This window comes from Nannobrachium achirus (genome assembly GCF_963921795.1).
Source record: "Nannobrachium achirus genome assembly, chromosome: 3".
Taxonomy (NCBI): domain Eukaryota; kingdom Metazoa; phylum Chordata; class Actinopteri; order Myctophiformes; family Myctophidae; genus Nannobrachium; species Nannobrachium achirus.
This window is the reverse complement of record NC_137812.1, coordinates 8,656,223-8,683,639: the sequence shown is the minus strand read 5'-3', so window position 1 is coordinate 8,683,639 and position 27,417 is coordinate 8,656,223. Positions and strand designations below refer to the sequence as shown.

The 27,417-nt window shown below is 42.3% G+C and overlaps 1 protein-coding gene across 1 annotated transcript in view; it reads left to right on the top strand.

Annotated features, from left to right (window-relative positions):
- The window catches only part of fbxw7 (F-box and WD repeat domain containing 7), a gene marked incomplete at its 5' end in the record, with an annotated part of 294,741 nt that extends 278,704 nt beyond the window's left edge, over positions 1-16,037 (top strand). The window contains 2 exons of the mRNA XM_080722319.1: positions 3,061-3,271; positions 14,599-16,037. Of these exons, the coding sequence (XP_080578445.1) occupies positions 3,061-3,271; positions 14,599-14,867 (480 nt within the window). The 3' untranslated portion in view covers positions 14,868-16,037. The remainder of the gene's footprint in view (positions 1-3,060; positions 3,272-14,598) is intronic.
- Positions 16,038-27,417: the final 11,380 nt, after the last annotated feature.

Sequence of the window (27,417 nt, the reverse complement as noted above, 5' to 3'; positions counted from 1 at the left end):
TGCCCTCTCCAGACCATGAATGCAGTTTTTACTATGGTGAAAGAAATGCAAATGCCCTCGATCCATGCCATACCTGAAGGCAGCATTCAAGAGAATTGCCTTGTCCAAACTCTCCTGAACTTGGATGCAGCATCTTATGTTGAAATCAAGAAATATGTAGAAATCAAGCATCGAAATAGCCAACCTCCTAGCTCAAAACGTTTTGAGCTTGGAGGTCGGCTATTTTTGATGTTTTCACCAAAAGGCCCCTTTAGAAATTTCAACCCCTGCCTCTCTAACATTCTCTGCACGTCCCTGTCTTCACTGTACGCGTTGAACCGACCTTCGTCTTCACAAGCCTTTACGGGGCCAACTTGTTGTGGTTTGCCCTTCCCTTTTCAAGAACCTACAAAGCTCACAACGTATCACATCGCACACATATTGTGGATCAGAAAGTCGGCATATAGGGTTAAAGTAGTAGTTCACCCCCAACATGACTTTTTTTCTATTGATTAGTCACGCCATGGAGACTAGAGTTCAATAATAATTTATTGTTATCACAAATGGGATAACAATAAATTTACCCCCATTTGTTCTGGATGGGGACCCATTTCGAAACGGGTCCCCATCCAGAGTCAATGGGGGTAAATTTACTCGAATCAAATTTTTGTCTTATTGTCTAAAATATTATTGAACTCTACGCTCCATGGCATGACTAATCAATAGAAGAAAAGTCATTTTGGGGGTGAACTACTCTTTAAAGTGGTGGAATATATTTTTATGCTATTTTAAAAGTATCTTTTTGGTAGCCACCAGGATGGTCCAGCAGTTGTTGTTGTTTTTCAAAAGAAGCAATATATTCCATTTTTGATCGCATGTCCTAGCCGACCAGGGCTCCATACAGCACCGCTGCATTCAATTATTAATCCGGTTATCCGCTTATTAGAACATGTCCAAGGGGGTTCAATGACATTGTTCACACATGTTATTTTTTTTGTATTCTTTCTTTTTTAATCGAGATTACAAATGAGATTCAAATCAGTTGTGCAAAGGGAGCCCTGGGCAGGAAAGCAATCAAGGCCAAGATTACAACATTACACAACAATAAAACACAAAGCAAAAACACAACTTTTAAAATCATCCGAAGGCATCAAGGGCTCCAGTTTACTGACATTCTGGAGCTGATTCCAGGGACCGTGTAGCATTTACAATCCAACAGCCAACCTCCCAAATGATGTGGACAGACAGGGGACGGTAAAACAATAATGTTTTGCTTTCATTCAGAGCACTTTGAAAAAGAGCATCTCTAAAAGAGAATACCAGCACTCACGGACATGTCGTTAAGGCACTTTTATTAAAGTGTTTAAGTTGGCATGGCACGCCACAGAGCAAACATACAGCGAACGTTTCGGCGTCAAGCCTTCATCAGCGTTGTGTCTAAAGGAGTCACCGGAAGTGTCACATTTTATATTGTCCACAAGACAATTCATTCAGAGCACGCCACTGTATTTTAACCATTTAGGCCTAGTTATTGAATGCTTTAACCAGTGAAAAACAGCAGATATACAAGCTCACAGCGCGGCACCGAGTGCCGCACTGCGAGTTTGTAGATCTGCTATTTTTGAAAAAGTCCTGAAAATGTGTGCAAATCTTTGAATATGTGTGTTTTCAAAGCAAACGTTTGTAACTCAAATGTTGCTTCTGGGTGGTCCCTGTAACTAAATATTTTGAGATGGGGGTCCGTGGCCAAATGCATATCATTTTGGGGGTCCTTGACATGAAAAAAGTTTGAGAACCACTCACGTAGAAACGTGAGTGGTTTTCAAAAAACCTTAGAAGGATCAAAAGACACTTTCACGACTTTTCAAAAATAGCAGATCTACAAGCTCACAGCGCGGCACTCGGTGCCGCGCTGTGAGCTTGTATATCTGCTATTTTTGAATAGTTTTCAATAGTTACATGCGTACCCGGTGTAAATGGATTAAAACACTCATGTTTATGTAGGTACGTGAAAAGCGTGCTTTATCAATCGAGAGTCCGATAATTACATCCGCAGTTACAGGTCCCAGACGTAATCAGTTCTCTCTATTCAAGCGCGGCTCCGTTCGATGCGCGGCGGCTTTTGATTTAATTTGCTATTCAGATGGACTGTACCGTCAGACTCTAAACAAACTGAATACTGTTCATTTGTACTTATCGACCCAAGGATGAGACTCGTACCCAGAGCACCGTGAACACTTTTTTTCCACCTCCAATGTTACTTGCACTGAATGTACAGAAATAACTAATGTGCAACTATGGATTGTCTTATTGAGTATTCCATTGCTCACAACACATTGTGAAGTGAGGCGTTGTGAGCTTGTAGATTTTTTTTGTTGTTGCTATGTTTGCTATTGAATAACATTAATTAAATTGTCTCCATCAGGTGGAAACCTTGTATATCCAACACTGTACTCAAAAGTAGCAGATCGACAAGCTCAAAACAGGTCACTTCGCGCAGCGTTTGGAGCTTGTGGATCTGTGATGCTTTTGTGTGATGCTGTAGTATGCTCAAGTAGAGCAGGGGTCTTCAACAGGGGGTCCGGGACCCCTAAAGGGTCCTCAGAGTTACTACAGGGGGTCCTCCAAATCTTCCACTCCTTTTTTATATTAACAACTTGAACCATAGTGTCCATATTCTGAGAACTGTAGCCAAAAATAGCAGATCTACAAGCTCACAGCGCCTCACGCTGCGAGGCGCTGTGAGCTTGTAGATCTGCTATTTTCGGCAAAGAGGTTTGGTGTCGAGAGGAAAAAAGAGCAGATTAAGTACTGAGTGAAAGGTCAAGTTTATGACGGTTCAAGTGGTTAAATATCTGAAAACACAAATTGACATGAATCCAAAATACACTGATGATTGTGCTGTCAAACGATGAAACTATATGGAATCTGGGGTTCCCTCGGTGCCGTGCTGTGGGGCTTGTATATCTGCTATTTTTCAATAGCTAAAGCATTCAATAATTCTAGGCCTTAAATTAACCGTGAAAAGGTTGAGAAGCACTGATCTAACGAAGGATCTCCTCTTCTCTCTCCTCTCCACAGTTCGATGGGATCCACGTGGTCAGCGGCTCCCTGGACACCTCCATCCGCGTGTGGGACGTGGAGACGGGGAACTGCATCCACACGCTGACCGGACACCAGTCCCTGACCAGCGGCATGGAGCTGAAGGACAACATCCTGGTGTCGGGCAACGCCGACTCCACCGTCAAGATCTGGGACATCAAGACGGGACAGTGCCTGCAGACGCTGCAAGGTAAAAGAAAGAGGAGGGCCTTTCTTTCTTTTTGGGCGGGCTTTTATGCCTTTATTGATAGGATAGTACAGTGGTTCTCAACCTGTGGGTCGGGACCCCCAGGGGGGGTCCCCAATTATTTTGGGGGGTCCTCAGATGATTAACTTAATGTGAAATATTGTTTTCTCACTCAACAGTAAACAAACCAACATAAAGTTTAAGTGTATAGAGGTTATCTGCACATTTCTAAAGTGTAAATTTAAGGACTTTTAATGCCTCTAAAATGACAAATTAAACATTGACCAAATTGTTAAATATTAGAGGCAGAAATTGTGAAATAGCAGATCTACATGCTCACAACGCCTTGCGTTGTGAACATGTAGATCTGCTATTTTCACAATACAACCGTGCTCGTCAGGGTGGGGGGTCGCCAGTTGAAATATGATTATTTTGGGGGTTGCGGCCTGAAAGCCTGAGAACCACTGGGATAGTAGACTGACAGGAAATGGGGAGAGAGATGGGGAGCGACACGCAAGCAAAGGTCGCCGGAATATGGACTCGAACCCGCGACACGCTGTCAGGCATCAGAGCCTATGTGGTATGCGCCTGGACCCGGTAGGCCAGCAGGCGCCCCAGAGGAGCCCTCACAGCGCGGCACTCGTGCCGCTCTATGAGCTTGTAGATCTGCTGTTTTTGAAAAATCATAAACATTTGCATTGCAAACTTTTGTAACTGAAATGAAAAAATCGTGAACATTTGTGTAGGTCTTTGAATATATATTTTTCAAAGCAAACTTTTGTAACTCAAATCTCTGCTTCTCCCATGGAACAACACATTTTGAGATGGGAGTTGACATGAGAAAGTTTGAGAACCACTGATTTAGAAGAAGGATTTAGAAGACATTCATAGAATCTGTCAAAAAGTATTCAAAGACTTGCACATGGGTTGAGGCAGTGGTGCAGACAGATCCTGCTGAATCTGCTGTCTTGAGAGACTATAGTTGCCTTCAAAATCCATGGTAGTTGCTATAGGACAGCAGCCACTAATAAACCTAGGCCCGACTGCTTTGAAAACCAATCCCGTCGCTATATACCCCAATATGAAGGGCGCTGCTCTTAATGACTTTTGGATTGGTTCTGCAATGCAGTCGATTTGAACAATGAAAGCTGGGAAGTTGTACTCTTGTTGAGAGCAAAGAGTTTAGACCAGTCTTCCTGTGTTCCAAGCTCACGACGCTTCGCGCTGCGAGGCGTTGTGAGCTTGTAGATCGGCTATTTTTTTACTGAGTCGACTTGCAAAAATCACAAGTCGTTAATGCCCTAGTACATAGCGGTAAAAAAAAGGTAAATCTGAGGATCAGGGGGGATCCGGATCCGGTCTCGGACCCCCTGTCGAAGAAGTCTTAATGAAAACGCATCCCTTCAAAACAAACTAGAGAAAGAGGGAGTTGACAGCTTTAGCAGGCGTGTTAGCTCGAGGGCACACAGTCTGCAGGGAGACCCCCCCTCCCCTCCCCCCTTCTCCCAGGGGACAAACACAAGGTAGTGGTGTGTGTGCTTGTGCCAGCGGGTGTCATCCAAACATTTGGGCATCAAACTATATATATATTTTTTACTAGGAGACAGCAACATCTATCCCTCTCTTGAAGTTACACTCAAAAATGCACTCCCCCCCCCCCCCTTCCCAGTCACGTTTGCCGAACGGATATTGTGGCAGTGTAATCACCAGGCGTGTAAAGACAACGAGATAAAATCTAGTCTTCTTATTTACTTGCCGGCTTACGAGGACGAGGCAGAGGATTTCATCAGTGAGAGATAATAAAGTCTTAAGAGGTTCCGCTGTAGATACTAGACCGCAGTGTTACAGTATGTGTGTGTGTGTGTGTGTGTGCATAGTAGGGATGGGACGATAGGAAAATGTCATATCACGATTATTGTGACAAAATAAATTGCATTTTACGATATCGCGATAATCAGAATCCATTATCCTGGGGCGGAACATTTTCCAAAAAATAGCCGTGAGCTTGTAGATTGTAAAAGTACCTTTTACCAATTATAGAGGGTTTAAATGGTAGCGGATATGCAGCTCGGCAAATAAAAGGTGAATCCCACGCATGACAGAGGATGATATCACAATATTAAATCTCCACGATACGATTATCGTGAGTGTTTTTTTTTTCACGATAAACGATAATATCGTCCCTTCCCTAGTGTATAGAGCAGTTATGTTTGTATACGGCTGAATGTTGTTGTCACACACACACACGCGCGCGTGCCTGTGTGCACGTGTTGACCGGAGCCGTCCCTAATGAAATGAAACGAACTCTTAATCTAAACCGCATCAATTATCGTCTCTAACTGTACAAACACAAACAAACACTGCCAACTCCACCGGCTTTCTTTTTTATTTATATATGTATACAGCAGTTGCCATGGCAGCCATCGCATACAGAGCTAAATTAATTATTTCCTACTTTCCAAACCTCGTTTTAACGTAAGGGAAACAATAAATAGGGTTTTCTTTCCCCTTCGGAGCCTTTACGCGAGGCGAGTGAGCCTTCTCCCCCCCCCTCTCTCTCTTTCTCTCTGCAGCTAGTTCAAAGGCTGTGGTCTTACAGTGTGGAGCGCTGATTTCACAAAGCTCATGACATGACATGGCTGCTCTTGCCTCGCCTCGTCCAAGGGGCGTCACAAGGGGGCGGGGAGTGGGAGTTACTTGGGCCCAAGCTGGAGTGGCCTTCATTATTTTATACTTTAACTATTGAAAAATAGCAGATACACAAGCTCACAGTCGGTGCCGCGCTGCGAGCTTGTAGATCTGCTATTTTTGAAAAGTCGTGAGAATGTGTGCACATCTTTGAATCTATGTGTTTTGTAAGCGAACATTTGTAACTCAGATTTTGCTTCTGCGGCAGAGCTGTATTAACCATTGGGCCAGTGGGGCCGTTGCCAGGGGCCCTTGGCTCTTAGGGGCCCTTGGGTGAACTGGGCCTCGTGGTCATTAACAATTTACTTAAGTTAAATGTATAGGTTAATTAAAAATCAAATGTGTGGGGCCCTCCTCTGTTGTCTACAGGTGCTTTCTTTGCCCACAGATGATCATCAAGGCTTAAAATCTGAGCTAGGTAGTGCGAGTCGGGAGGGAGGGGGGGTTATAGTGGAGGGTCGTGGGGGCCCTAAAAAATTATAGGCCAGGGGCCCTCACTGGGGTTAATCCGTCCCTGTTCTGCGGGGTCCCTGGAACTAAATATTTTGAGATGGCGGTGTCCGTGGCCAAATACTTATCATTCTGTGGGTCCTTCACATGAAAAAGTTTGAGCACCACTGACATAGAAACATAGGGTTTTTTTTTAACCTTAGAAGGATTTGAAATATTCAAAGACTTGCACAAAATTGTCATGATTTTCTCAAAAATAGCAGATCTACAAGCTTGTATATCTGCTGTTTTTCAACGGTTAAAGCACAAAATGTGAGTGAATCCTTGTACCCCAGGGCTCAGAATTTGGTGCGACGCCCCTGCCCTGCCCTCTCCTCTCCTCTCTTCTCCCTGTCATTGTTATTCCCCACAACAAAGCCATCCTGTGCCATCATTACCTCTTCCTTGTGACTGGCTTGGCCTGCGCTGACAAGCGGGGGCCTTGTTGTGTCGGCTCCCATTGTCTCGTCTAGTGAAAACACACTAATTAATTGCGTCAACTGCCCACTGACCCCAATTGGGTGACCTATAAAAATCCACAGGCCTTTTCAAGAAGACACTTGTTTGTCAACGCTGGGTCCCGGGGGGGACCACTGTATGGTCCAAATGGGAGCCCGTATGGGTCTGTAAGTCTCTTGAGAGTGTACAAAATGTAATTATTATCTCCACTCTCAGAGATAAATCAACACTGAGAATTAAACACATGAACGATAATCTTTAAATCTTAGATACGACAAATTAGGTGTTAGATATTTTGTTGTTTTAGGTATTAAAGGAGTAGTTCACCCCCAAAATGTATTTTTTTCTATTGATTACTCACACCATGGAGACTATTTTTTTGTTTTTTTTCACCTTCCTAAGACAATAATTTGATTACAATAAATGTACTCCCATTGATTCCGGATGGAGACCCAAATGCATTCGGGTCCCCATTCATAATCAATGGGGGTACATTTACAATAATATATATTTTTTGTCTTAGGAATGCGACAAATACAAAAGAACATCATTGAACTCAAGTCTCCATGGCGTGAGTAATCAATAGAAAATAAGTAATTTTGGGGGTGAACTACTCCTTTAAGACCTTAACCTTAATTAAGGTATTAAGGTTTTTAGTTTAAACTAGGTATGGTACTCTTAAAATATATATATTTTTAGTCAGTTGTATGTGTTTTTTATGTTTGTTACTCATGTTTACATGAGTTCATGTTCGGTTGATTGGATTCACATTCCTTCATCGAATGTTCATTTACAGTGCGTGCATTGTCCCGTCTAAACAAAGGATTTGACGCTGTACATTGGAGTCCCAGAGATAAAAAAAATAAGGTTGAGGATCACTGCCTTAAACTCCCTCCCTGCCCCCAGGACACATCCAGTGTACCACAACCCCTTGTTACAGCCCCTATCTAACAAGGCAGACAGCACCCTCCCCCCAGCCCCCTAAAGTCTCTCATCCTCCATCTCTCCATCATGTTCTGCAACAGAGAGCATCCCTTTGTTCTGCAACAGAGATCTGTTGTTGGATATAGAACCAACCTACAGGCCTGGCAACACAATGAAACCCACGGTTCATTTACGCTCCCGAGGACAACGCAAAAAGCGGAACCAAACAGACCAAATATCACTTCAAATTCATATCACAATCACTACTTCAAACTTTTGCCTCGATTACGATGAATGATTGGTTTATACATACACACTGCCCTCAGTTTTCTGTACAGGTTTGTTCTCTATTACAGGCTTACTATTTTTGTAAGCGACCATTGTACAATGTACGAACTGTAAAAGGTCTAAGCTTATCACTGGAAATACCCCTCCCCCAACTGTTTGCTGTACATACTTTATTTTCTATTACTACTCTTATTTTTGACGTTTTACAGTTTGTCTTTAAATGTCTCAATGAATTGAAGACACAGGACCTCTAGTCTATGGTAATAAGCCACAGGTTTTTTGGAGTTTCATCTTTTTGTATAAATCTGTACCACTGTTTTTGCAAAAAAGTATTCAATCAAACAATCAATCAAAGTATAATACAGAATAATTATGTGGTTCATCAGACTGATCAAACTAGTCACTTAGAAAAAAGTTGAATTATATATATATATATATATATATATATATATATATATATATATATACTCTCTCTCTCTCTCTCTCTCTCTCTCTCTCTCTCTCTCTATATATATATATATATATATATATATATATATCAGTGGCGATGCGTGCCCCAAGGGACCGGACCTTCGGGGACGCACCACCGCCCCCCCCCCCCCCCCCCCCCCGCGCGTGCACATGCGCGCAAATTGTATGCCTTTTTCATTCTTCTTTTTCTTTTACAAAACTGGTTAACAATGAACAGCAGACTGTGTACAAGGCAAGCACGCTGGGTAGGCTTAACCTAATTAGCACTACACACATACTCCAAACCAAGACTTCCAAACCAATGCCAATATAAGGATTAAATAGATGTGCGCTGCTGACAGACAGAGCCACACAAGACACAACCAGCGCAACCAATCGAAACGTCCATTTAACATAGCGCGCTTTACAAAGCAAAACGCACTGTCCACCATCATGTAACAACACCAGCTATCAATGCAAAGAAAGACCACGTCAAGAAAGACCCACATTAAATAGACAAAAACAGGCCTAAGTGTATCAATCTGTCGTTCAATGTTATATGAGATACATAAAGTGGTTCCTGTGTAAATAAGCTGTAAGGTTTACTAGGATCTCCTTTTAGCTGACCAGTGATTTGTACTGTCATGAAACTGTACCTTTTCCAATTGCAAACTTCTAATACATTCTTCAATGATCAATCAATGGAAATTAAATGCACAGCGGCATATCCAGCAATATAAATTAATTCAGTTTCTCTCACCAATGAAGTTGTTCACTTGAAGAAAAGAAAAACATCCTCCTGTCCTTTTGGGTGAATTTCTCAAAGATGGGTTCATAAAGCTATCATTCCTTTTAAGTTCTGTCCATCTTTTCATAAAACAGTCTTCTTGAAAAAGGCAACGATAATAATAAATCCACAGCGTTCACTCCAGCTGCAGCCATGTCGCGTCTGTTTACTTTACAAGTTTCACGTGTTATGCATAGTGAGTGTGAAACATGCTTGTTGTTCCACTCCAAGTCCCGGAAAAGCCGTGTTGTGATTGGCCAGTAGTCACTTGACTCATTTTGATTGGTGGTTGAACGTGGGTGTTCCGTATACCCTTGACCAGAGCCCTCAAAATATGATTGGTTGATCAAACTGTCAATCCACACCAAGGCTTGTATTATGGGGAACTGGCTCAGGGAATTCTAGAAGTACTGCGAGTGAGAGTAATCTGCGCAGAGACTCAGTAGAAAAAATCTCTCATTGGCTGTTATTTTTCCCAGCACACAAGCACTCCCTATGCACAGAACTTGGGGAAGAAACAACTACAACGAGTATAGCGAGCGAAACAGTGCAGTTTAACAGATTACCAACACAAATAATTGTAATTATTTTAATAAAAATAATAAAAAATAAAAATATATTTTTTATTTAAAAATAAAAATATTATTTTCTTTCTTCTGAGGATCCCTGGGTCTTCTCTGAATACCCTGAAGGTCCTGAAAATTCGCCACTGATATATATATATATATATATATATATATATATACTGTATATATATATATATATATATATGTCACCGTTAGATAGAGAAACGGTGAGATAGAGAAACGGAGCGCTTGGGGGCGGAACAAGCGGTCGCCACAACAACGTCCTCCAGGCGGAGCCGCTCGATTGTCCACGACATTGCAAGCGGCGCGAAGGCCAGCGGACCTTGGTCCTGCTCTTCGCCCCCGAGCGCCGCAGGCGCGAGTGGCCGCGAAGAGCGGGCCGGCCGCGCGAGTTACGAAGCCGTGGTGAATGCAATCGTTATATTTATGCCCAGGCCGTAAGGCCTGGGCAAGCCCACGATAAACGCCCTGTCCAAGTGACTACAATGGAGCTAATGGCTAAGCTAGGCTAGGCTAGGCTAGGCTAGGCGAGTAAATAAAGAAAGAGAGTCGCAAACGAGTGACGTCAGCGCCTTCACTATTGAATGGCTGCGTCGCCATCTGGTGGTGATTAGTGTGTGGTGAACTACAAAACGAGCGCTCTTACCACAGTCTCACTGAGTTACCCAAAATGACTGTTACATATATACTGTGTATATATATATATATATATATATATATATATATATATATATATATATATATATATTCTCGATTGTTCAATTAAACTACATGATCAAGATTAGGTTTGTTAGAGGGTCTAAATGTTGGCTTGTGATGTATTTTCCTCTAATTGCCCTACCTTATGGGTCCACTCGGTTCTTTTTGCGCACTCTCGCGGGTTATATAAACGGAGGATTTTAATGTGCAGTCCGATAACAAGGGCTGTTTTCTTTTTTGGTGGGTTTTAAGTGCAGAGGCTGTGCTGTGCTTCGCTGCTGAGGCAGCTGTTGTTTCGACCCTGGGATTTTAGTCGTTCTATGGGGACACCAGCGCCGCTAATGGAGGGGAGACTATTAAACATTAGGCTCTATGTGAAACAAAGGGCCCACACTACGTGTTTGGGTCCATTAAGTCCATTAGAAGTCTGTGTTTTCAACAGAGGCAGCTGAGCTGGGCTTTTGTTATGGGTTGTGTTGGTACACCATTTCAGCGGTTCATTGGGGATATTAACTTTTTTTCTCTCTCTTTCTTTCTGTAGCCTATACTTAACTGTGAAGTGAAAATGGAACTGCAGTACATTTGCAATGGTGATTTCACATTATCGCAGGGTCCACTTTAATGCAAATTTTAGTTTCCTTGCACTGTACAAAAATACAGAAAAGCGTTGAGCGGAGAATGTGCCAAAATGATACATACTATATATTAATTTAATATATCGTCACTGTGGGGCAGAAACCTTGTATCTCCAAGTTTCAAATTTGGATTTTTTTTTTCTCAAAGTAAAGCCCTGCTTCATCATACAAGGCCGTCGCACAAAAGTAGTGAAAACAGCAGATCTACAAGCACACAACGCCTCGCAGTGCGAGGCGTTGTGTGCTTGTAGATCGGCTGTTTTCAGTAGTTTAAATCATTTTTAAAATGACAAATGCAAAACAAACGGTTTTGGACATACAAGGTTTCCACCCCACAACGTCCATATTGATATTGATTTGCAAAGGCTACAAAAACAAGTTGTTTATAAGTACGTGTCCCCTCGAAACTAGTTATCTTTCAATGCTTTTTTGCAAACCTACCATTGTTTCCTGTTGAGATTGGCAGATTTCACCCAGGTTTTTTCATCTCACTCACGTCACTTTGTCTGCTGACCTCACTGAGCAACAAAATGAAAATAAAATAAACAAAAATAAAAATAAAACAATTCACAGGAGGCAAGCAGTGATCACCCCATGATGTGCACTGCAATGTACGGCATTCACGAATAGTGATTTTTAGTATTCTAATTATTCGTCCTCAAACGTATTCGAATAGTCGAATATTCGACAGGACTGTCCAAACTGTCAAATATTAAGTAAGCAAGAGGTGAACATTGTGAAAATAGCCGAGTCACATTAAATGTAATACCTACAATTCCAAATGCTTGTCAGGGTGGGGGTCCCCAGTTCAAATATGTTTATTTTGGGGGTCACAGCCTAAAAAGGTCCACCAGGGGCATTGACAACTATATATTTTTTAACCCATTTAGGCCTAACCTATAGAATAGGGCTAAATCAGAAATTAGCCTACAAAACAAATATGTTGCTACATACTGTACATGTACTGTAAGCCCCTCCCAAACAGCAAAATGTGTTCCCGGCCGGGAAAAAAATATACCGGTATATATCGAATATTCGACTTCGGTGAACAACGTTGAATAGTGACTTTGATATTCGAATATTCGGTGAATATGTAGTTTCAAGTAGAAAAGAAAAAAAACCTGTGTGACGTGTGATCTGGGCGGGTTGCCCCAGGAAATGTGCCAATCTCAACAGGAAACAACAGTATGTGTTCTATAGTGGACTCATCGAATCCCACAAAGCATCATGAAAAAATACAAGGTTTAATTGACGGTCACCATCCATCGCAAACCTTATTATTATACCGCCATGACCCGACAGGTTTGAACCACTTTCAACCTGTCTGTATAGAAATAAATACGAGATGAGGTCACTGTATAGATCTCTCTATAAAGGGTCTAATGATCGGGAATACAGCCAGAAAGACGCCCCCTCTCCAGAAAGATCACGGCTGAATGAAAGACAGACACACAGACAGCCTGTCCTCCGTCTCTTTCTCTTTGGAGCACGCATGGAAATAAAGAAAGTTCCACCCACTGCAACCCTTTAATGCAGGGGTCTTCAACGTTTTCAGGCCAAGGACCCCTTAGCTGAGAGAGAGATGAAGCATGGACCCCCAATACCTTTCCATAGATTCCATATAGTTTCATTGTTTGATAGCACGATCATCAGTATTTTTTTGGATTCTTGTCAATTTGTGTTTTCAGATATTTAACCACTTGAACCGTCAATACTTAATAAACTTGACCTTTCACTCTGTCCGCTCTTTTTCCCTTTTTAGCCGAAAATAGCCGATCTACAAGCTCACAACGCCTTGCAGCGCGAGGCGTTGTGAGCTTGTAGATCTGCTATTTTCGGAATAATCTGCTATTTTCGGAATAAGTTCTCAGAATAAGGACACTGGGGTTCAAGAGGTCAATATGAAATAGGAGGAAATAAAACTTTCTATCACACAAAGATTTGGAGGACCCCCCTGTAGTAACTCTGAGGACTCCCTAGGGGTCCCGGACCCCCTGTTGAAGACCCCTGCTTTAATGGGTTAAACATGTAATGTTGTTGTTAGTACTAGTAGTAATAAACGCAGAATAACCCAGGAGGGGAGTGGACTAAGAAAGGGGAGGAGCCACGCCCAAGTTTCTTTTTTACCCCCCAGAAAAGGAGGTTGTGGTTTCCAATGAACTAGACGACTTTAAAAAGCAAAAAAAAGAAACATAATCTATATTGTTTCTTTTATCTCTTACTCTTACCTTCCGTGTTTGTACTTCTGATGACTTCTCTTCCCTCTGTTTGCTTTTCATCACCGAGCAAATACAGTACATCAAACTCTCATTCCTATTTCCCCTCTGTGTGTGTGTGTGTGTGTGTGTGGGGGGGTGGGTGGGGTGGGTGGGTGGGTGTTTGTGCGCGCGCAAGATTAGAAGGATGCTAACATAACATTCAAACAAACATGACAAAGCGGACTGCGGTAACAGTAGAGGTATCTCCCTTCTATCCACAGCTGGGAAGGTGCTAGCACGGATATTTGTCGCATTCCTACGACAAAAATGTGATTATAGTAAATTCACCCCCATTGATTCCAAATGCATTTGGGTCCACATCCGGAATCAATGGGGGGTACATTTATTGTAATCTAATCATTGTCTTAGGAATGCGACAAAAAACGAAACAAAAATAATTGAACTCAAGTCTCAAGAGTTTAGGAGGGGTTAGAGTTGGAGCAGATTTTTACATATTGTGCGCTGGTGTCGTGCCCCTGAGAAATAGCCGACATCGTGAGCTTGTAAACGGTTGATTTCATAAAATCTTTTTAACAGTGGTGTAAAGTAACTAAGCACATTTACTTAAGTACTGTAGTGAAGTACACTTTTTAGGTATTTGTACTTTACTTGAGTATTTCCAATACTTTTACTTCGACTCCACTACATCTCAGATCCACATTGTACTTTTACTCCACTACAAGTATTTGAAAACTTTAGTTACTAGTTACTTTGCAGACATAAATTATATTATAAAAAATACATAAACCACTTTAGCCCTATTTCATATACCCAGGCTGTTTGAAAATAGCCGATCTACAAGCTCACAAGGCGTCGCGATGAGACGCCTTGTGAGCTTGTAGATCGGCTATTTTAGCTATATTTAGAACATTTACTTTTGTTACTGTACATTTCGATGCCAATACTTTCATACTTTTACTCAAGTACATTTTGAATTCTGGACATTTACTTGTAATGGAGTACATCTACAGTGCAGTATTGATACTTTCACTCAAGTACAAAATGTGAGTAATTTTTCCACCTCTGGTCCTCACAAGTGTCTCTCTCTATCTCTCTCCCTCCCCAGGTCCCCACAAGCACCAGAGCGCTGTGACGTGTCTGCAGTTCAACAAGAACTTCGTCATCACCAGCTCGGACGACGGCACCGTCAAGCTGTGGGACCTGAAGACGGGCGAGTTCATCCGCAACCTGGTGACGCTGGAGAGCGGTGGCAGCGGTGGCGTGGTGTGGCGCATCCGCGCCTCCAACACCAAGCTGGTGTGCGCCGTGGGCAGCCGCAACGGCACGGAGGAGACCAAGCTGCTGGTGCTGGACTTTGACGTGGACATGAAGTGAGAGAGAGAGACGGAGAGAAGAAGAGAGAGTTGAGCGCGAGAGAGAAGAGGGAGAGAGAGAGATAGAGACCGGGGGGAGAGGATGCGCGCGCCAGAGAGATGCCATCAAAGGGGGGAATATGTGGTTTTCAGACACACCCATCTGTGAGGGAATCGTAGGTACATAAAGGGGCCCGTGGCCCCCTAGGCTGACGGATTAACTGGCGAACCACTGTACCTAGCGCTATGGACGTCACCACCACACCACCTCCCACTGCCCCCTCTTCCCTTCCCCCCTGGGGGCGTTACTGACAAGAGCCCCTCCCCCCCACCCATCCAGCCAACCCATTCTGATCCCTCCCTCCTCCCAAGCCCGTTAGGAGGCGGAGCCAGTTGGAGCCAACGGCGGTTGGGCTAGAAATTAAAACGCAAGTTGGGAGGGGCGCGGCTAACGCCTGGTTTCCGCCGTCGTCACCTCCTCCTCCTCCTCCTCCTCCTCCTCCAACCCTCATCCGGTCGTCGGCTCGGTGAAAGGAAAGCGAAAGAGGGGGGCGGGAAGGGAAGACGCGCTGCTCGTTCCGTTTTCCCCGACTAGGGAAAACGCCGGAAAAGCTTCGCCGCCGAGCCCGGAAAGCAGCGGCGGAGCGGCTTTCAGAACAGAGACTTGTTGACTCAAGCCTGGTCGCTCGACATGTTGACATGTATAAAGATACAGTATATTATTTTTTAACCCCATCACCACCACCACCACCACCGTACCCTGTTCCTCTACCCCCACCCAACCACACAACACCTTCACACTCAAAAAAACTAAACAAAAAACACAAGCCAACCGTTAAAACCTTGGTGAAGCAACGTTAAGGAAAACGAAAGAGGGGGAAGGGAGCGTGTTTTTGCACGAGATGAGAGGTGCATTGTGGGAGGTGAAGTTCTCTCACAGTTTTCTTTTCTTTTTAGCTAGACCACAGAGCTGCTCAATGTAGAAGGAGAGGGGGGAGGGGGGTCAGGCTCTCAACTTGTCACTCCGGTTCCGTTCCTGCTGTTATATATAATTATAGTTGCGCACCGGTGTCGCACGGCGGAAATAACCGACCTAAAAGCTCACAACGTGCCGCCACGGCGACGTGTTGTGAAGCTTATACTAGGGCATTCACGAATAGTGATTTTTAGTATTCGAATTATTCGACCTCAAAGTATTCGAATAGTCGAATATTCGACAGGACTACAAACTGTTAAATATTAATTAAGCAACGACTCACAACACCTCGCGTTGCGAGGCGTTGTGAGCATGTAGATCTGCTATTTTCACAATATTTATCTGCGGAACCGAGTCACATTAAATGTAATACATACAATTCCAAGTTCTTGTCAGGGTGGGGGTCTCCAGTTCAAATATGTTTATTTTAGGGGTCACAGCCTAAAAAGGTTTGAGAACCCCTGGTATAGAGCATTAACAAATTCATCTACCAGGGGCATTGACAACTCATTCTTATGACGTCCTATCCAGCCAAGCTTTTTAAACTATATATTTTTTAAAGAGAAAACAATAAAATAATACAAGCGAATATTTGACTTTGGTGAACAACGTCGAACAGTGACTTTGATATTAGAATATTTGAATATTTGGTGAATGCCCTAGCTTATACCTGTTAGCTCGGCGGTTTTCGTCGCTCTGCGAGCGTCGTGCGCAGCGACCGAGGATAAATCAAGGCATTCTCTCCACTCTTGGGCTTTCCTTTACTTGTCTTGACTCTTTGTTTTGTTTCTCTCCTCACTATTGTCACCCAAAACACTCAGCTGTGAATTTTTTTTTTGTTCCTTTTGAACGTACAGTTTGTCATGAGAAAAAAAAAGAAAAGTCTGTTTCTATTTTTATCACGCGCCGTTGCCACCCGCGACGGATCCCAGTATTAGCGACCCGGTGAGGTTTTTATTAGGTTTTTGCTTTCGAAGTGTCTCCACCACTTTTTTTTCTTTTCTTTTTTTCTTTTTTTTTGTCTTCTCTTTTTTTATTTAATTTAATTTTGTTTTTCGTTTGAGTTCTTGTTCTTTCCGCGTCCTTTCTTTGTGTCGTTCTTCATAGCTGGTCGGAGGAGCACTGCCTCCTTCGCCAACGTATAAATGCTGTCCAGGATTTTTCAAAACAGTCGAGTTTGTCGCGGGGGGGGGACGTCGTGCTGAGGGGGGGGTGGGTGCGTCGAAATGTGCTCTCGCTCTAAAGCACCGCGGAATACCCCCCACCCCCAACCCACTCCCCCCCCCCACCTTACCCACTACCCCTCCCTCCCCTCCCACTCCCAGTGGCCAAACTGTATTTATGCTGCTAGATGAATGGAAACAAAAACAAAAAAGGAAAAAAAAAAAGAGATGGAACTTTTATTTGCTGTGACGTTTTAGTCCCAGACAGAAAAAAAATTGAACTCTATAAAGTTTGGACTTTTTAAAGAGAGAGAGAGAGAGAGAGACGCAAGAGACACAAAAGAGAAAACGTGACAAAAGATAGCATCCAACTTTTTCTTTTTTTTTTTACGTTTCCGTTTTGTTTTATTGTCTTTTTTTTTTTTTTTGCCACTGAAACTTGAGCCAAACGTGCCTCTACGAGGCGGAGAGGAGGGAGAGTGTCCGACAAGATGCTGACGAGATGAGGGGATGTACTCCGTTTGTCTGTGTGTGTGTGTGTGTGTGTGTGTGTGTGTGTGTGTGTGAGTTGCGTGTATGTTAGCAAGTTAAAACGGGCAAATTGTAAACACATTCCTTTGGGACAAAAGCTCTTTCCAGCCTGTTCTTTGGGGAAAAGTACAAAATGCTGTGCGGGACCGACTTGGCGATGAAAGCAAATGGACTGCCGTTGACGTCTAAACAAAGTCCACCGCGACGACAAGTGTCATGTCCAGGCGTGGGCGGCTGTGGTCCCCGTTTTCTTCGACAAAAACGAAGCAAAAAAAGTGTGAAACGAGAGCGGACGCCATCAAACAAAACATCCAACATCTGACAAGTGCAGTACAGTAGAGCGCCAGGAGTGTTTTAGCGCTACAAAGTATTAACGTGTGTTTTTTTTGCCGTTTCAAATAAAAGTTGCAGATGAGTGCGACACAAGACGATCTAGCTCGCCATTGGTTAGCGGTCTCGTCATCGCGGCTTTTAGCGAACGGGGGACAGCTGTCCCCTGCTGCGAGAGGAGACGGTAAAAAACGGCAAAACCGTTGTAGCCAAAATATCACGTCTCAATCTCCCCCAGGAGTCACAACAACTCAAGCCGAACTGTGAAAGTGGTGTAACACTGTATATTAAAAAAGATGATAAAAACAAACAAAAAAGAAAAAAAGAAGAAAAAAAAAAAACATGAAAAAGACAAAACAATCTCGCTCTTATCTCCTCTCTCGTTGGTTGTTTCCCCCACCCACCCCCACACCCCCTCCTGTTTAATTTATGATCTGGTTTAAGAAATCGGATACCATTGCAGGTGTTTTATTTTTTCAGTTCATGTACAACTGCCTGGCGATAAATGACCAGAGGACAAAAAAAAGGACAGAAAAAAAAACTCCTTTAAAGGGATTGTGTCTTTGTTTGATTCACTTAGAATTTTTATTTTCTTATAACTTAAGTGCAATAAAATGTGGGTTTTTCTTTTTTTTTTCTTTTCATTTCAAGCATTTCGGTTGTCAGTTTATTTTTTTGTTTTTGTTTTTTGTTACTTGTGTGAAGGTGTCTCTCTGTGTTCAATAAAGCTAATTATTTGGTTTATTACATCCATGAAGGAATACTTGGAGTGTTTATGCCACTGTGTTCGATGATGTAACGATCAGAGCTATAAAAGAGAGAAAACGGAGTCAAGTTTCAGTTTTACTACCGTTGTTTCCTGTTGAGATCGGCACATTTCACCCAGGTGTTTTCATCTCGCTCACGTCACATTGACCTCACTCGGCAACGAAATAAACAGAAAATAAACAAAAAATAAAATAAAACAATTCACTGGAGGCAAGCAGTGATCACCCCATGATGTGCACTGCAATGCAGTTTCAAATGCACTACATTGAAGGCACTTTTTGAGAGTGAAAAGCATAAGACACGTATGACATGTGTGATCTGGGCAGCTTGCCCCAGGAAATGTGCCAAGCTCAATAGGGAACAACTGTATGTTGTGCATTCAGGTGTCGAGGTGCAGAAAGTGTAAAAACAAACCAAAAGTAAGCTATGTTCTACTTGAAGATAATAGACAATCTATAAGCTCACAGCGTGTCACAATTTACAATTAGGCATTTAGCCGATGCTCTTAATCCAGAGTGATTTACAACAAGCAAGGACAGCACAGGGTCATACACCAAATGCATAGACATAGTAAACAACTGTGATGGGCAAGCTACGTGGAAAATGTACGGTAGTTACCTAAGCTACAAGTTACACTCATATAAAAATATAGCTAAAGCTACAGCGAAGCTATCCCCAAAGAAATTTAGTTACAAACTACATGGCAAAAGTAGCTTTTTTTTATGTCTTAAGTCCTTAAATTGTCACTTCACTGTCATCTGGGGATCCCCCTGGGAAGGGGGGGGGGTCAGAAGTCTTGAATATCCCCTCACTATTGAGGACACTATTGAAATTGACTGGTCTATTTATTTAAGTATTTTTCCCAACCGTGATGGGCTTTAAGCTGCATTACGAGTTCCTCTGATTAAACATAGCTAAACTACACTACAAGCTATCCCAAAAGAAATCTAGCAAATTTCCGTTACGCTACTTATAAAATGTAGTTAAGCTATGAATCTTAGCTACTTGTAGCTAGCTACTGCCCATCACTGGTAAACAAGGACCATAGGTAAACCAAAAACAGTCTAAACTGTAGGATAACCATAACATCAGTAATCTGTACATTGAAGAGCAGTGATGGCTGAGTGGTTAGTATCCATTCTTAGGACTCCGGAGGCCCCAGAGGTCGCAGGTACGATTCCCTGCTCCAGCTATCACTGCTCCCCTCCCCCTTGCGCTCCTTGTGGGCAGCACCGGGTTCAGCTGGGTTAAGCTGAAAAAAGCAGCTGGTTTGGGCTGCGATATCTGAATTTCCCTCGCGGGAGGAGTAGGTAACTATTATTATTATTATATTTGAAACTAGCTCTGGTCCAGAGCGTCAGCTCTGACAGACGGCTTGCTAAAATACTAGATCAGGATTTCTCAGCCCCTACGAGGGCTCAACTTCAGTCAAAATAAACTAAACTACTTCACCACACAACAAACCAAAGGTAGTTTTGCGTTGTTGAAAGTATTCTCTGCGGTGGGGAAACCTCTCAGCACCCCACCCACTCTGTAAAATACATTATTTTTGTCATGAAATAAAACCCACCCACCTCGAGCCACCCAGCGGCCACCGCAGACACAACCCGGAAATAAGCGTTGGTCGAGTCACCCTGTGGATATGCCTTGCGGTTGGTTCCAAGATTTCTAGCGGAAGTGCTACGTTTAACGGAAGTTACGTTAGGGGAAAACCGGGGAAGCTCACACGGCGGAAGTTGAACGCTTTCTGCACCAGGCTTTTCTCTTCGCAGATGAGTAAAGCCTGGCTATGCAAGGCTACGGTCGAGTTGGATCTTGTTGGATGCGTTTTATTTCATGACAAATATTATGTATTTTACAGAGTGGGTGGGGTGAAGACCCCTGGTTTATATAACATGCTAGCTACTAATGTGCTATCACGACTCGTGTTTTTGTAGTTTGGCTGGTTTCGCTATTTCAGATGAAAGTGGTTAACCTTAAATACTACGGCTTCTCTGAGACTTGTGATAATGTAATGCCTTTATGATTAGAAGTGAAGCAGGCAATGTGTGAGGGCTTCACAGATGACTGATTGAAGATGGCCATCTCTAATTTCACAGCCAGATGGCCAGGACACAATTATCGGTACTAGGGCCGGGGCGATGTGGCATGAATATCACCATTATTTCAAACTTTTTTCTACGATTGCGAAAAATGAATGAACCATTATTACAAAAAACGAATTTAAAATAGCAGATCTATAAGCTCGAGCAAAAATGTTTGCCCCAGAATGGGGACGCTGCTGTAGGCTTCATGCGGTTTTAGATCAGGGAGTTTTCTGCAGAGCAACGACTCAGGGCTAGGAGTGTCACAGAAAAACATATCTCTGCTGTCGGGCCAAAATCTCCTAACTCCAAAATGTTCATTTTTTGGAAAAAGAGCTCAAGTGGAGTTAGGAGGTTTTGTCCAAAGGGCTTTTTACTACTTTTCATTGGTTCAATATTATTTTAACCAACACACAGACATAAAGGGTGTTCAATAGCACATATTTATGAAAAAAAGAGAGGGCTAATCGGGAGGAGTTAGCTGGTTTGGCAGAAAGTGTGGAGTTAGGAGGTTTTGTCCCAAGCACTTTTTACTACTTTCCATTGGTTCAATATTATTTTAACCAACCCACAGACATAAAGGGTGTTCAATAGCTCTGATTTATGGCAAAAAAACCTTATTATATAAAACCTTAAAAATAGAGTTAAAGGACAACTCCGCCCTAAATCACTTCTAGGCTCATTTTCCTACTTATATTGATCCAAAAAGACTGTCCATGGGGTCTATTAGGCAGAAATTATCCTGTTGTCCAGTTTCCCCAGCAGAACCCAGCAGCTCTCATAGCATAGAGTGGAGTCTATAAGCCTATCGCTTTTACACTATTTGTTGTGGTCAAAAGTGTTTTTATTTTTCATGAATCTGGTACTAGTTGCCATTACAAACACATCCATGTCATCGCTGTCCCACTCAAGCCATCACACTCTACTAAATAGATGTTAGGCTTTTATGTGTTTTTCCAAGTCCCGGAAAAGATGCCCTGTGATTGGCTAGTGCAGTCACTTTGATTGGCACTTGTGCCGGATTCTCATCCCAAAACATTATTTATGAGATTGTGGTGGATTGTGTGGGACAACCAAGGCATGGATGTGTTTGTAATGACATCTAGTAACACATTCATGAAAAAGAAAATCACTTTAGAACACAACAAATAGTGTAAAAGCGATAGGCTTATATGCTCCACTCTATGCTATGACAGCTGCTGCATTCTTTTGGGGAAACTGGACTACAAGGGTATTTCTGCCTAATAGACCCCATGGACGGTAATTTTGGAACAATACAAGTAGGAAAATGAGCCTAGAAGTGATTTAGGGTGGAGTTGTCCTTTAAGAGGTTTTGCCAGACGATATGAGGCAGTGTTAGAAAAAAATAAACACAAATTGAAGTACTCTGTTACAAGTAGAAGTCTGGAATTCAAAATGTACTTGAGTAAAGGTACAAAATTATTGGCATCAAAATGTACTTAAAAGTACCAAAAGTAAAAGTACTCATTAGGGCACAGTCACATCAAACTACCTATGAGTGTGGATTCCCGATTCCGCCAATGCATTTCAATGGAGCATTATTATTATTATTTTTTTTTTATTTGTTTTGCATGAATCCGCTACTGGCAGCAAACGGCTCAATTCTCATTGAAATGCACTGGCGGAATCAGGAATCTACTCTTATCGGTAGTTTGGTGTGCCCTAATCGCCTAATGCAGAATATCCCATTTCAAGTTTTCAAATGTATATAAATCTTTTGAAAATAGCTCACAATGCATTGGATCGCAATGCATTGTGAGCTTGTGGATAGTTTATTTTCAAATGGACGAAATGTATATAGGGTTGAAGTGGTTAATGGATGTTTTGTAATAATCAAAATCTGCAAAGTAACCAGTGACTAAAGTGCTCAAATAAATGTAGTGGAGTAAAAGTACAATATTTGGATCCGAGGTGTAGTGGAGTAGCAGTAAAAGTATTGGAAATTGGAAATACTCAAGTAAAGTACAAATACCTCAAAATTGTACTGAAGTACAGTAGTTGAGTAAATGTTACTTTACACCACCGTAACGATAAAGCAGGTTATACATACAAGGAAAACCTTGTATGTACAAAAACGTTCGTTTTGCATTCATCATTTTAAAAATGATTTAAACTAGTGAAAACAGACGATCTACAAGCACAGTGCGAGGCGTTGTGTGCTTGTAGATCTGCTGTTTTCACTACTTTTGTGCGACAGCCTTGTATGATAAAGCAGGGCTTTACTTTGCGGAAGAACGTACACATTTGAAACTTGGAGATACAAGGTTTCCACCCGACAACGGTGTTATGTGAGCCTTTACAGATGACTGGATGAAGATGGTCTAACAGTGCCAAATGGCCATGTAACCATTCTACACAGGACACAGTGACTGGTACCATAATTGTTCTCAAACGCTTTTTAATTCCTAGGTGCCCCATAAGTCTGAGAAAGTACGAATGAAACCAAATGGACCTGTAAGGGTCCATTTTTACCCCCTTAAGTAACCCTGAGGGTCCATGGACCTCACTTTGAGAACCTTTGGGTTTTCCCACATTAGGAAAAATGGTAAAGAACATTTTTAATTTAAGTAAATGGTGAAGAGGACCAGGGACGTGCAGAGAATGTTAGAGAGGCAGGGGCTGAAATATCTAAAAGGGCCTTTTGGTGGAAATATTGAAAATAGCCGACCTCCAAGCTCACAACGCGTCGCAGCACGACGCGTTGTGAGCTTGGAGGTCGGCTATTTTCGGTGCTTGATACCACAATGAACTAAGCATAATCAAGTCAATGCTGGAGCAATACTGCAGCATGGATTTCTACACAGAGGGGGCAATTCTTTCAACATAAGATGCTGCGTTCAGTTCAGGAGAGTTTGGACAAGGCAATTCTCTTGAATGCTGCCTTCAGGTATGCCATGGCATGTTACAGACGGATAAAAGGGCAGGGTCTCAAGCCCCCTTTTATATCTATGTGTGCACGCGCCTGAAGAGGACTGGACCCAATATTGACACCTGAGGAACACCTTTTGTTAAAATTGAAGCAAACAAAATAGAACACGCATGTCCAACACATCTAGGACAGGTGCAAAGGACAAAAGAAATAAATGGAAAGGGAAATAAACTGCAGGGCAGCTCAACCGATTACTCCCAAAGCACCATGGGTGCAGACTTCATTTCCCCTCCTTGGAAGCTCTGACTGGACATCATTCAGCACGCTAAGCTACCATAAAAGGTCATTGTCCAATTTATATGCTCGCTGCCTGGTACAACCGGTGTCATTGTCGCACGGCGGAGATGGCAGATTTACAAACTCAAGTCATCGGAATCCTCTCCATTGTCACATCACAGGTTTGCAGGTGTAAAGGAGTGGGTGAAATTCTTATTTTCCCCCTACTCTGTAGTTTTCATGAAAAGAGGATAGAGGTAGGGTAGAGCTAGCCTGGAGTTAAAGGACAACTTTGAAAAGGTTCGGTGTTAAAATGTTTTCATTTACTTTGTTCTATGGTTTTAGCACGTTTAGCGATTTTGATTTCATTGGGTTTTAGAGATTTTAATGATTTTGATTTCAATAGCTGTGGGCAATTGACTAAATATGTATTTTTACACACAACAAGTCCATTCCCATGATGCACCGCAATCTTTCATGGGCAGATGTGACTTATGGGGGCTAGTAGTGTCAATATAAATAGTAATAAAGAAAATCGCTGGCTTCTTGTGTCTAAAGACATATTTAGCTACTTGCACGCATGCCCCCAGCCACTGAAATCAAAATCATTAAAATCTCTAAAACGATAGAAAGGAGTAAATGAAAGCATTTTAACACTCATCTTTTATATTCTTTAGTAATTACAATCTAAAATATGAACCCTTGTTGTAAAAAAAAAAAAAAATCCTAACCCTTAAAACCAACCCCGTCTTGTGAATTCACATTATCTTGTGTCTTCTGCAAACCGGTCTGACCCCAAGGTTTCTTCAAAAGCGCCCACCCAGCGCTGGGGTCCAGACCGGTCTGCAGAAGACACATGATGATGTGGGATGGTTTACCAGGCTCGGGGAGAGCAGGAGAGGTAAAAAGAACAACTGAAAAGAACGCAGGTCAAAGAAATATTCAAAGATATACAGCCTACAATAATATGTAGGCCTTTTGTCAGGTGTGTGCTCTGAACAGACACAAATAAGCCTTATTTCACAAGTGTAACCAGACGTGCAAGGTAGAAAAAAATACAATAGAATAGCATTGCTTTGACCCCTGCAGAATGAGACGACAGGGAACAAGGAATCCTGACAAAATTATACTCTGGGAAAATGTTCTTGTTTGACAGTGCTGGCGGGTCGTTTATAATACCATTTTGGAATGAAGCCCTATAAAATGTGTCCTTGGGCTGCATTTGGCCCGGGCCGCACTTTGGACTCCCCTGTTAGATGCTTGCTCTTTTCAGTATGCAAAGGGTCATACAGAGAAGTATCGTCCTTCATGATGACGCTGCATTTAGCGCCTGTACACAGCAGGACCAGCTGTACTGACACCATGCAGCGCTCTCACAACCCCTTTACAGTAGTATTCAGGTACAGTATGATCACCAGTAAGACTCCCTAATCGGGAGATAAGCGACCGTCAGGTCGCAGAGACAAACTTTAGAAGGCAATGGTAGCGAATCAGGAGGGAATATAGGAAATGGGACAGATCCATGTTGATGACATGACTTTGGAGATACTGTGTACCGCTTTGCGTGATTTTCGGCGAAAATCTGTAGGAGCAGTGTCCAAAAATGTGTTTTGCAAAAAATCGGTCTGATGGTGGCGTGACTGTTGAGATACTGTGTACCACTTTGCGTGAAAATCTGTAGGAGCAGTGTCCAAAAATGTGTTTTGCAACAACACATCAGGGCCATGTGAGAAATCAGGTTGTGATTTGCCATCCAAGGAGTGTGTGTGCAAAGTTTGGCATCAATAGGGCCAAGGTTTGACATCATAGACGACATGAGACTTACACAGTATATGTCCATATATGGGCATTCCAAGATAAGGGCTTAATATTGATGACATCATGGATCTCCGTATATGGGCATAAAAGGGACAAGGATGGAATGGTAGCACCGCTCTAATGAGGACAAGGACTGACAGATGCAGAGATATTTGCAAGTGAGACTTGCCTCATGGCAACCACACTTTCTAGTTTTACAATGCAATAGCCAACAATAGCAGATCTACAAGCTATTTTTCCGTGTGCAACACTGCTTGCAACTACATGCAAACTGGCATGACTCCAACCCCAACAGCTAAACCTGACCTCTAAATGCCTAACCATAACCCCAAAATGTCTTAATGTTAAAGTCTAGCTCTTTTTATAAAATTCTTTATAAAACTTTTTTTTCTTGTGAGGACTAGGCAAATGACCCTCACAATGTCTATAATACATGTGGGGAGATTTGGCCCTCACAAGTATAACTAGAAGAAGTGCTCTTCCGAGCACATGTCTCCACCAGGCCATAATAGGCAAATGTAAAAAGGGTGGCATGTGTTCTTCACCAATCTTAGACCTTTCATGGCGCCACCATGAGGCTGATTAGAACATTTTGTAGTGTAATTTTTTCCTTGGCCTTTTGCGAATGTGCGTGCACAATTTCATTACAATTGCACGCTGTGTTTGATTTGAGGCATTTTGTTCGAAACGGATTAATCCTGCAAAGTTTGGAGGCCAATCTTATAGAGGAGGAAAAAACCCTAAAAAAGAGCCTTAGTTTTTGAGATACCCCTACCCGGGGTAGAACAAAATGTGACATTGTTTTTTCAAATCTTTAGGATGTCCCCTTCATGAAATGGATTGTCACAAGTTTTACTTTTACTGCAAAAGTCATGAAATTGATCCATGAAGGTACTCACCACATAGGCAAAAAACGCCTATCCTGAAAGATGGAGTTCCAATTCAATCCTTTGTCATTTTCTACCTGCTGGTTGTTTTTAACTCATACTTGCACAGATGGTGTACAGGTAGCATCCTTACATCCCAGAACAATCAGAATGCAAAAATGTGGTTCTGTTTTGAACCTGCAGCCTTTTATATAAGGACTTTCTATAGGAGGAAATGACATTCCTAAGGAAAATTCCCCTGTAATCCTGGTGATAATCTTCTATAAGGGGTAGTACAAACCCTGACAGTGTTTTTACTTGTCCTCTTCATGAAATGGATGGTCAGTAGTTTTACTTTTACTGCAAAAGTCATGAAATTGATCCATGAGGGGACTCATCACATACTGTAGGCAAAAAAAGCCGACCCTGAAAGATGGAGTTCCAAGCAATCTATGGTAGTCAGACTTAAATGCAGTATGTATGTAGGGCAGGCCTACATGCAGTAGAATACACTATATTGTGTGCACCATTCTTAATGCCAAATAATCAGCAGCTTTTTCTCATTTTCATTTATTTAGTTTATTTCCTTTTCAATCAATTATCAATCAACTATTTTGAGCAGTCTGAAGGAGACTGACCAATGTTTTGATTTCTTTGAATTAGTTACAAGCAGGACAGTCCATATAAACACAGGGGCAATATTCCAACCCTTCCCAACTGGATTCCACAGAAGGGGTTTGGGGACACGATTGTGGTATATATATATAAGATATAACACTTTGCTACATAGCCTGTTGAACATGCTGTTCAAAAGCATCCTTAGTGGGAGGCAGATGTGAGACTGACATTTCTGTTGTTGATGGAAGAATA